The sequence below is a fragment of the Bactrocera neohumeralis genome, chromosome 4, assembly GCF_024586455.1.
Source record: "Bactrocera neohumeralis isolate Rockhampton chromosome 4, APGP_CSIRO_Bneo_wtdbg2-racon-allhic-juicebox.fasta_v2, whole genome shotgun sequence".
NCBI classification, from domain to species: domain Eukaryota; kingdom Metazoa; phylum Arthropoda; class Insecta; order Diptera; family Tephritidae; genus Bactrocera; species Bactrocera neohumeralis.
In genome coordinates, this window is record NC_065921.1 from 50,400,304 (window position 1) to 50,411,836 (window position 11,533).

Consider the following 11,533-nt stretch of genomic DNA (forward strand, 5'->3'; position numbering starts at 1 on the left):
AATGATCGTTGTGATCCTTGGTCTATTAAGGCTCTGAGTTTGAATAGTTCTCCTCGGTGTTCGATGGAGACGACTGCTGTGGGTAGTAGTATATTGATTTTCGCTGTGTAGAGTTTGCGTTTTTAATGCGCTCTTTTGAGGTGAGCTATGAAATATGCTGTAGTGAAGCATTGAGTGAGCTTTTGCAATTTTTATACTCTCGCAACAATGTTGCTAAGGAGAGTATTATAGTTTTGTTCACATAACGGTTGTTTGTAAGTCCTAAAACTAAAAGAGTCAGATATAGGGTTATATATACCAAAGTGATCAGGGTGACGAGTAGAGTCGAAATCCGGATGTCTGTCTGTCCGTCCGTCCGTCTGTCCGTCCGTCCGTCCGTGCAAGCTGTAACTTGAGTAAAAATTGAGATATCATGATGAAACTTGGTACACGTATTGCTTGGCTTCATAAGAAGATTAAGTTCGAAGATGGGCAAAATCGGCCTACTGCCACGCCCACAAAATGGCGGAAACCGAAAACCTATAAAGTGTCATAACTAAGCCATAAATAAAGATATTAAAGTGAAATTTGGCACAAAGGATCGCATTAAGGAGGGGCATATTTAGACGTAATTTTTTTGGAAAAGTGGGCGTGGCCCCGCCCCCTACTAAGTTTTTTGTACATATCTCGGAAACTACTATAGCTATGTTAACCAAACTCTACACAGTAGTTTTCTTCAGGTATTTCCATATACAGTTTAAAAATGGAAGAAATCGAATAATAACTACGCCCACCTCCCATACAAAGGTTAGGTTGAAAATCACTAAAAGTGCGTTAACCGACTAACAAAAAACGTCAGAAACAATAAATTTTACGGAAGAAATGGCAGAAGGAAGCTGAAATTGGGTATATAATATTTTCTTAACACCCTGATGACATGTACGAAATATGGGTGAAATCGGTTCACAACCACGCCTTCTTCCAATATAACGCTATTTTGAATTCCATCTGATGCCTTCTCTGTATAATATATAAGTTATGAATTTACTTGTCAAAAGTAAGAAAAAAATTTATTTTTCCGGTCTTACGACCTTTATTGTTCAACCGGTCGCTTAACTCTGAACTTAACAAATTTTATAATTCTTAACATAACTTAATGTGCCTGCAGTTCTGCTGACATCGATTCCCACATTCCGCTGGATTTCCAGGGAATCACGCCACACTGCGCTAGACGTCAGCACTTTTCGCGAGTAGAACGGATGCGCGTGTTTAAATGTTACTGTTGCTAACTCCTCCCTTCTTAAAATCAATTGTCCTCAATTGATCAAAAATATGGCAAGTTGTCAAAATTTAAGTATGTTATGGGGTTTGCTGTTTTTGGTACTATTTCTGGTACTGCTGGATCCTCACCCTTGGACGATGTTTCTGGTGTAAAGCTTGTTTGCAGGATTATCTTCTTTCTCCTATGGCAGAAGAATATTATTGAAAAAGCTGATAGTGTGAGAATGGCCATGATTGCCACAGAAGTTTGAGTGGTATTCGTATTATTCTGGAGGCAATCCAGACGTTTTATGTTGTCTATGAATAACTCGTGGATTGATTCCAATGACAAAAGATTTATTCTTTCTTTTTCCGTTGGAGCAAATTGTGTTCTGACTGGTAACGCCCCGGTTAAAAGCGTTTCGCCATTGTAGAAAGAATCGTTATTTATTTTTATGGTAAGATTGCTGAATTTTACGACGAATGTGCCTGCAACAGACATTTCTTCCAGGCTATTATTTACGGTACCATTAAAGTTGTTTAGTAGAATTAGTCCAGGTTGAAGTATTTCTATTGGTTTAACATGATTTGCGTTGCTATATTGACAGGTTGGATTTTGTTTACTATTTAGAAGTTTCGTTATGCAGGTTTCATTAACTAGGCTAACAATTTGGTCTTTATTACAAATATTACAAATATTTATAATCGTATTATTTCTCTTAACAGGTTTAATTAAAATATTTTCATAAGTTTCTTTTTCCGTAATTGGTATTTTTACGATATACGCTAACATTGCTGAATTATAAAGGACGCTTGTTTCTGCAAAACTTAAGGCTTCTTCAGTTGATGAAAAAGGCATCCTTTCCTCTTCAAGTGTTTTAAGAGTTAATTCTAATTCTTTCTTGTTCAATAAAATGCTATTTACTAATTATAGTTTTGCCCATTGGATGGCATATCTAACGTTTACAATTTCTTCCTTAACTAAACGTAATCTATTTTGAATACTTATTACTAGTTCGTCATTGAAGTAGCTGTCTTTTGTTATTGCGTTTGTTAGTCTGTCCGTAATTACTGTGAGGTTATTCATACGTTCTGTTAGTGCTTGATTTAGTAGAAATTGTTTATTGTTATTGTCGTTTAATTGTTTTGTGTCGTATTCTAATGCAGCAAAATCGTCGTGATCTGGGGTTCCAGATAAATATTTCCATGCCGTACCCAGGATGTTAATTGATCTTCTAATTTTTCTACCTGATGGTTTAATAAATTTAATTGCTTCTTTAGTCTGTTCTATTTCTTGTTTTAAAGTTGAGTAAAATATACTGTTTGTCTGTATGTTTTTGTCCATGAATTGCTTTACCTCTGCCAAAAATTGTTCGTACAGTTCGACGTTGATAAGGTGTATTAATTTAAACGTTACGTCTTGTATTTTGGCCAGTCCTTTGCTTATTGTAATTATATGAGCTGTTGAGAAGTCTGTAATTTGGAAGTCGGTCAGAGCCATTGTTGCCGCTGTAAGCGTTAGTCTGCGAAAAGAAAAAATTTAGAAAATGCGTCTATTTCATTTAATTTTATTACTTAGCTTTTAATATTACTCTTATGAACTACCCTACTTGACTCGGTCAGTACCGTAGTCGACCTGTTTTCCTTAACTACTTCTTTTTTATACTTAGGTGAGATTTTAGATCCTAACCTATTGTGGACCTTCATGTAAATCGTTTCTCCTGGATTATAATCAATAATTGGTTGTAATTTGCTATTGTGATTTTTAAGATCTTGTTGTTGTTTATCTCTTCTTTGAATATTATCTAATCTAGCTTTTTCGAATTGTTCGGGGTCTGTGCTTATCGTACGACCGAAAAAAATTTCTATTGGTCTATTATTAATTGTGCTGTGAATTGAGTAATTATATTCATAGACAGCTCTGTCTAAAAGTTGTGCAAATGATTGATCTCGATTTTCGGCTTTTAGGCAACGCATAATCTCGGAAAGTGTTGAATGGAATCTCTCGACTTTACCATTCACTGCACTTTTATATGGCGGGGATTTGAAAATTTGAATGTTTAATATGTCTTCCAACATAAAAGTAATAGTCGCTGAATTGAATGCCCTTTCGTTATCAAAAATTACAGTTTTGGGTACTCCAAACTGAAAGAGAAGTTCCCTTAGAGGTTCTTTTATGTTTTGAGTAGCTTTTGATTTTATTGGTTTTACCTGCGCATATTTTGAGAATTTATCGACAGCAGTGAGCACAAGATTGCCTTCCGTTTTGTAAATGTCTATATGCACTATATGTCCTGCATATGAGGGGATAGGTGTCTCTTTTAAGATGGGCTTATTAGGGTGTCTATCGTACTTATTTGTTTTACAAATACTACATTGTTTGACTATTTTATTTATTTTGTTATTCATGCTGGGGAAAAAATATTTCTCTAGTATATGAGATTTATTCTCTCTACCATTACGATGAGCTCTTCTGTGTGTTTCTATGATAATTTCTTCCTGCCTTTGTTCTTCTAATACATTTTCTACCTTTCTTCGTGCAAACGTAATACGATATTTATTGAAGTGGATTGAAAAACCTTCTTGTATTATTCCCATTATTGGTTCGGGAGCGCTGATCCCATTTTTTACAGAAGGGTTTAAATATTTTTTCAATAAAGATATGATTGTCTGCTCGGAAAATTCTATTTCTGTTATAGTGTGACGGTGAATAGTTGGAAAAACAATTTGAAATTTATAGCTTGATTCTGTAAACCAATTGAAAAATATCTGATTTTTGAAAGCGTTGATAGGTACATCCACGAATTGAATTAAGTTTTGACCTGAGCTGTCATCGCTATGCGTCATAACCGACATTGAATTTATTTGTTGCTGTGCTGTAATTCTTGATAGTGCATCAGCCACAACGTTAGTTCGACCAGTTTTATGGAATATTTCATGATTATACTCTTCTAGTTCTGCCTTCCATCGTTTCATTTTACTATTTGTATTTTTGTTGCTTAAAGCAAAAGTTAGGGGCTGATGGTCTGTAAAGATTTTGACCTTATCGTGCCCGTACAAAAAATTCCGTAGAGTGGATAATGCCCAGACAATGGTAATGTTCCTCCGCCTTACTTAAAGTTCGCGAAATAAAAGAAATAGGTTTTCCACTTTGGGAAAGAACGGCACCAAGTGCAAAATTAGAGGCATCAGTTGTGAGCTCAAAATCGTTATCGTAATTTGGAAAAGATAAAATTACCTCATCCGAAACCAATGTATTTTTAAATGCTTCTTTAGCTTGTTCATTGAATTCAATCGGTACTTTTGCGGACTTGTTTTTAGAAATTCGGCCTTCTTCGCCTCTTAGTAAGTGTTAATGGCTTTGCTAATTTCGCGTAATCGCGAATAAATCTACGATAATAACCGGATAGGCCTAAAAATGAACGCAATTCTTTAATATTTTTGGGTTCGGGAAAATTAGTAATTGCTTCTACCTTTTTTGGGTTAGTTCTAATGCCCTCTTGTGATACTATAAATCCTAAAAATTCTACATCTTTTTGAAAAAAGTGACATTTGTCCAGTTGAATTTTCATATTTGCTTCCTCTAAAGTTTCGAAAACTTTTCGAAGATTCTGTAAGTGTTCTTCTTCAGATTTTCCGAATATTATGATATCATCTATATACACATAGCAAATCCTGCCTATATGTTCATGGAGGATATCGTCAAGTGTACGCTGGAAAATGGCGGGCGCATTTTTCAGCCCGAATGGTAGCCGAGTAAACTCGAACTTCCCATTATTCACCGAAAATGCCTTTTTTTCTATGTCTGACGGCTTTAGTGGGATCTGATGGAACCCACTTTTGAGGTCTAGCGTGGTAAAAAACGAATTGTCGGCTAAATGCGATAACATACCCTCTATTTCGGGTATCGGATATTCATCCGCTATAGTTAAACTATTTAATTTTCTATAGTCGATCACTAACCTATACTGTTTATTTCCACTGGAATCGGGTTTTTTCGCCACGATCCACACAGGGGAGTTATAGGGGGATCTGGATGGTCTTATAATGCCATCGTTTAGTAGTTTTTCCACCTGTTTCTCTACTTCGCCTCTAAGCGATGCTGGATATGGATAAAACTTACTATATATTGGAGAATCGGATGACGTTCTGATCTCTCCCACTACCTTGGTAGTATAAGTTAACCGTTCATCCGGTTCTGAAAATAAATTAGGATGCTCTGTAACCAATTTCTGTAGAGCTATTTTTTGATGGGGAGTAATGTTGTCATCGTGTATTTTGATAGCATTTACTGCATCTGTTTTTAATTCTTTAATTAATATTTTCAAATTATTTTTAATTGTTAAGGTTCCCTCTCTAATGTTAATTACAGCATCTAGCTGCCGAAAGCTATCATAGCCCAAAATGCCATGAAAAGTTCTTAAAAGGGGTAGTATAAAGAATTTTAAAGTTTCTGTTTGATTAAAAAGCTGTAAAAATGTGTGGTGTTTTATTTCTATATCACCAGCAATAGTTTTCGCTAAAAATATATCTTTGTTTTCTAGTACTTTTTTTGCTAAATTGGGTTGAATATAATTCTGGCTGGAGCCAGTGTCAATTAAAAATTTGAATACTTCGCCGCTCTTCGTGCGGCATTCAAAGTAAGGCAACGAAGAGCTTTTTAACCTAAAAAATGAATATCGCTATATTCGTAATATTGTCCTTCATCCTGTATATTGTCTTCCGCCACACTTCTGAGTTAGTGTTCGAGGTAGCGCTTGGAGTATTACTTATATGAAAATTACGTTGTGCCTTTTGTGGCTTGAGATTTCTTTCAGAAGTGGTCTGTGGTGGCCTTTTGCCGAATAATTGATTATTTTGTGGCCGGTTCATATAGTCAATGCGGCGCGAGCGCAAAGTTTCATCTACCTCCATAGGCATCGGCGGTTTTGGGGGGCGCATAGGCGGTTGGTTAAAGTGTGTTTGTGCATTTAAGTTCCGATCAAATCTTTGATTTGGAAGGTTATGTGAAATAAGTTGTGGTTGTGGCTGTGGTAAGTAAGCAATTTCGGGGAAGAAATTTTGTTGGTTTACTTGCCTCCGAAAATTTCTTGAAGGTAAAGGTGGTGCGGTGTTTCGCTGCATCCCTCTACGATCCATATTGGTGTTGTGTGCATACCGTGTGCAGAATCCCTGATTTTCCAACTTCAAGCACAAGTGTAATGCTTGGGGCAGATCCATTGGTTCCTTCATGCCCAATAGTTTAGGCAAGTCGCCGTTGAGGCCGCGCACAAACGTATCTAGCGCCTTGTTTCTGTATGTGTGAGTAAGAAGATTACGAGCCTCGCTACCCACCTCCATACAGCCTAGCTTATTAAGTATTAAAGATAAATTGGAATAAACGGCCTGGTAAAATTCTTCAATTGACCTATTTCCCTGAACCAAAGAAGTCATTTGGTATTCTAGGGTGGATACATCACGCTTGTCGGCGTAATGTAAAGTTAGACACTTACAAATAGCAGTCTAAGGGTGTATTGTATGACTCGAGGGCAGCATCCGCGTTGCCGACGATTTTATTCCTTATCACGTTAAGGATTCCGTAGAATTTAGGTGTGCCCTTACTCGCTTCGTAAATATTTAATATTCGATTTACACCTTTTTTCCATGAATTGAATTCGGCGGGATTTCCCGAGAATTCGCGTAAACATTTTACTACATCAGGTATCTTGTCTAAATCTGATAAGTTGCTTGCATGTTCTATATTGATGGTTTGGTCGCAAGTGTCTGCTAAGCCCGCATTCGGGTTAAGGGTTGCCCTAACTATGCTGGGCACCTGCCTGTTTAACCCGTCTAAAGCTACCCTTCCTATTAGGTTTACGAGGTCATCCTCGTTTATTGTAACGTTAGCTGATCCTGAATTTCCTGCAGGATCATTCGCCCTGATTACTGCTGGACGAACCAGATTATTTGGGTTCGACATTGTTTATTTTGTTGTGTCAGTTAAAGAGTTCGTTTTATATTTTTTCTCACTGTCCACTACTCTTTACGTATCGGTTTCTTTTCTATTTCAATAACGTTTCAGTTTTTGCACTTACAAATTAATGCTTAATGGTTTTATTTCAATTTTAGTTTGGTAAAAAAAAAATTTCACAATCTGGGTTTCACTTAATGTTCTTAATTAGTAATTATCACTTAACTTACAATACAATAACGACTTTCATTCTTTGCCTCTTGATATTGTTGGTTGTTAATGTTGATAGGTGCTGATGAGTTGGCTTGCGTCCAACGCGTCCTTTTTGCTCTGCTACTAAGGGGCCTGATCTCACACTAGCACAGTTGTTTTTATTATCACTCCACTTTCTCCGAAGAAGGATTCTCAACGCCTTTTGTTTTCCTTCGCGACGTAGAAGCTTATTTTAGCTCGGGCGCCAGTTATGAATTTACTTGTCAAAAGTAAGAAAAAAATTTATTTTTCCGGTCTTACGACCTTTATTGTTCAACCGGTCGCTTAACTCTGAACTTAACAAATTTTATAATTCTTAACATAACTTAATGTGCCTGCAGTTCTGCTGACATCGATTCCCACATTCCGCTGGATTTCCAGGGAATCACGCCACACTGCGCTAGACGCATCGTCAGCACTTTTCGCGAGTAGAACGGATGCGCGTGTTTAAATGTTACTGTTGCTAACTTATATGTACATATGTACATTAGGAACCAATGATGATAGCGGAATAAAACTTTACAAAAATACGGTATTTGAAAAATATGTAAATGACGTATAATGAAATCTCGATTATTACATTATCATGCGAGAGTATAAAATGTTCGGTGACACCCTTAAACTTAGCCCTTCCTTACTTGTTATATATGTGCGCATGTGACAAACAATTTGTGCATAATTTTTTTGATCTCACGAAATTGTTTTTTCATTAATTTTTAGTTTTTTAAACTTCTCGCCAGATATCAGTTTATACCCTCTTGTGCATAGTTCGCATGACGTATGTTTTTTCTGTTCGGATCTGAACGATTATGTTTTGTTAAAGCTTCAGTTTAAATTGATTTTGCTACTAACTTGGGGTGTAGTGAAGCTTTTTTTAGGTCGTTTTGAACATATTTCGATTTAATTAGTTTTTTTCCTACCCTTTCAGCGATTTCGTACTGGGTAGTTCAAAAATCATTGATTCGTTCCCATGTGGGGCACTTCTTTTTTTCGTGATGAGAGCGATTGCTCCCATAGAAGTAACGACTTTACTGGCAATGCGGCGGTGCAAATGTTTACCAGAATTGGGCCCCAGCAGTCTGTGGGAATATTTTGTGTCGACAGAATCGACAAACAATTAGAAACAGTAGATTGTAGTCTTACAAATTCTTAACTTGTTTCTTTCTTAATTTTAGGCAAGTTTAATATGTCGTTACTTGTTTATCCACCAGTTCTCTTTCGTTTTCGTATCTAGCTTTTAGAGCTTCCCAACCCAAATTGATGTTATCGTCATTTAATGCGAACTGTTGGACTATTTCGCCTGCTTGACCTTTGGTTTTGTATCTGAGGTGATACAATTTTTGTGCTTTTGATAGTTCTGGATGGTTGATGTAAACGGCTGTAAACATGTCCCGGAAGGACGGCCAATCTTCATAACCTCCATAAAATGTTTCTGTGTCCCATGCACCTCGAGGTGGATGCCTGAACTTGCCTTTTGATTGTCTCTTTGTGGCATCTCTGCAATTGGTTTAATTAGCTTTAGTTGATCGGAGATCATAGCTTTTGTTTCTTCGTACTGGTCTAAGCAGTTTTCGTATATAGCGTAAGCAGATAATTTAAAATTTTGTGGTAGATCTGAATCGTCAGAATCTACAATTCTAATAACGATTCAGAGTTTTCTTGAATCGGTGAAGAGGCAAATCTAGTGCAGTTGTTAAACTGTCACTTTGTGAAATGAATTTAACAACCTGTTTTGAGCGTGTAGCTCCTGCAGGTGTATTTTGATTTTCTTCGTTATTAACCATTTTTTTTTTTTTTTGATTATATCGGTAAAAAACGTCTTTTTTATTAATATCGTATTTTATTTACTTGCAATGTTAATGCAATATTATTTTTATTTATTTAATTTTAAATATATGTGTGAATAGTTAATTACCATTAAAAGCCGCGATTTTTATATATTAAAATATTTGATTTTCAAATATTTTATATTTAGGTACACCCCATATACGTAGGTGCTTATGTTTTGTGCAATTGTGAGCTCGTTTAAGAGATCAATGCGCTTTTTACATTAGTATGCCCAATTTGTTTCTATGTATTTATAATTATGTTTTTGTTCTTAAGCAATTAAGAGCTCGTTAGAGAGATCAGTTCGCTTTTTGTATGCAATCCTCCTTGTTTTTGTTTGCCAAAAAACAAGGGGTATTGCCGAATAATTGCCAATGTGGACTTAGAATATGTGACTATGTGCGAGCACAACAACTTTTTTTGTATTTGTTAATATGTGTATTTAAATACACGAAGATAAGCTAGTACGTAGGCATCGAAAAATTTGATATTTATATTTATGTATGTATGTATGTATATGTGTATATACATTATACTGAACAGTTTTCGGGTTTTCCGGTAAATTAAACTCGAAAATTAGCACCGTTTGGTAACCGCATTAAATTGTTAAATGGAATGTGTTATATGTTTTATATACCTATCTATACATACATACACATGTGCATATAATATATAATAGGACTTGATACGCTCACTTGGTACTCGGAGTCACCACACTTGATTTTTTGTTTTGTGTCTTTCTGTTGTACGAGTATATGTTAATTATGTTTGAACATTTTTTTTGTCACTTAATGTTTAAAATGCACTTTGTTTTTGTTTTTATTTGTTTTGTTTGTTCACTGCACTGCACCTTCTGTTGATTCTTTGTTTGTTTATTAGTTATATGTACATAAATATATGGATATGTTTTTTTTTGCACACTGTTTTTTTTTTGTTCACCACACAGGTATATTTATATGTATATTGTGGTTTTTGTTTCTCCACTAGGCCTTTCTTTGAGGCTCGAAGGACCATGACTAAAATATACCCACTAGTTGATTTAAAATTATTCACTCTGCCACTTTGTGTTAATTAAAGACTGCAAGTGCAATTTATGTTTAAATTCAGTTTAATTTAGCAAGTAACAAAATATGTAACGTATAATATAAATGCCGAATATAAATACATACATATATGTAAAAAGATTATCAATAGAAAGTCGAAGAGACGGTGTCCAGTTTCAGGACCGTGAAATGATGTTTTTTTTTCGAATGTAGCCCGGTGGTTACTGATGGATCGATGACTTGACGTAGCGCTCATGCCTCGAATTATGTGTTCTATTCTGTTGTCCATCCTTTTTGTTTAGTGGGTAGGGTACAGGTGTGGTGAGTTGTGTTGTAGTGTCATCAGCTGTGGTGAATTGCGCTGTTGTATTAGGAAGCGCCAGTTTTACCGGGCAGAGGGGGTGAATGCTTAACTCATTTAAACACACAGGAATAAAGAGTTTCATGTATATCCCAAACAGTTTTTGTTTTATTTAAAAAAAAATTTGTAGCGCTCTTATTGAAAACTCCGCTCTTAAAGTTGAGGCCACTGACTCCGAATTTCGTGTTAAAACGAATATCGTTTCACGTTGTTCTATCGGTCTACTTTTGCAATGCCGTATTGAAAAACCCTATACTTACCATCTAAATTTAATCGTGAATCTATCACGATATTGTTATGTACATATATATAAATTATCAGGACGACGAGTCGAGTTGAAGTCCGGGTAACTGTCTGTTTTCTGGATGAAATATGGTATGCGCGTTCCTTAGTAAGAAATAAATTACGAGCCCACAAGATGCCATTAACTGAAAACCTATAAAGTGCAAGGATAGCAAGGAATACCCGTGCGAAAAAAATTTAAAGAGCACTCTGATAAGTTTAATGAACATACATGTAGGAAATAAGTAGACGCAGAATTTGTAGTAAGCAAGTATATATTAATTTAGATGTATCTTTATTCACATTCAAAAAGCAACTGTCCAGTTTATCCGTTGTCGAGTACGCGTCTAGCATGGTTGCATTCTTTCGTATTTATATAGTTTAAGTTAAAAATGTAAGTAATATATGTTTAGTTAGAAATTTAAGTAAATAATAATATATTTATATATATTAATATTAATATGTCTGTCCGCTTCGAGTTGTCCGTCCGTGTACGTCTCCTACATTCGCCCGTCCTGAACTGTCGTTCGACCCGAACGAAGGAGTCCATGATTTCATGAATTCAGCTATCGTTGTGGT

At 35.7% G+C, this 11,533-nt stretch overlaps 1 protein-coding gene across 1 annotated transcript; it reads right to left on the reverse strand.

Annotated features, from left to right (window-relative positions):
• Positions 1–1,944: 1,944 nt before the first annotated feature.
• LOC126754619 (uncharacterized) lies at positions 1,945–7,904 on the reverse strand. Its single transcript, XM_050466724.1, has 2 exons — positions 7,420–7,904; positions 1,945–2,762 (listed from the first exon to the last, which is right to left on the reverse strand). The coding sequence occupies exons 1-2, from the start codon at positions 7,437–7,439 to the stop codon at positions 2,168–2,170; spliced, it is 615 nt and encodes a 204-aa protein (XP_050322681.1). The 5' UTR covers positions 7,440–7,904; the 3' UTR covers positions 1,945–2,167.
• Positions 7,905–11,533: the final 3,629 nt, after the last annotated feature.

Excerpts from the sequence above, each read along its gene's own strand:
- LOC126754619 (XM_050466724.1), bottom strand. The coding sequence starts at position 7,439 with ATGAAAGTCGTTATTGTATT. Across the intron at positions 2,763-7,419 it reads ATGAAAGTCGTTATTGTATT|ACTAACGCTTACAGCGGCAA; the intron begins GTAAGTTAAGTG and ends TTCTTTTCGCAG.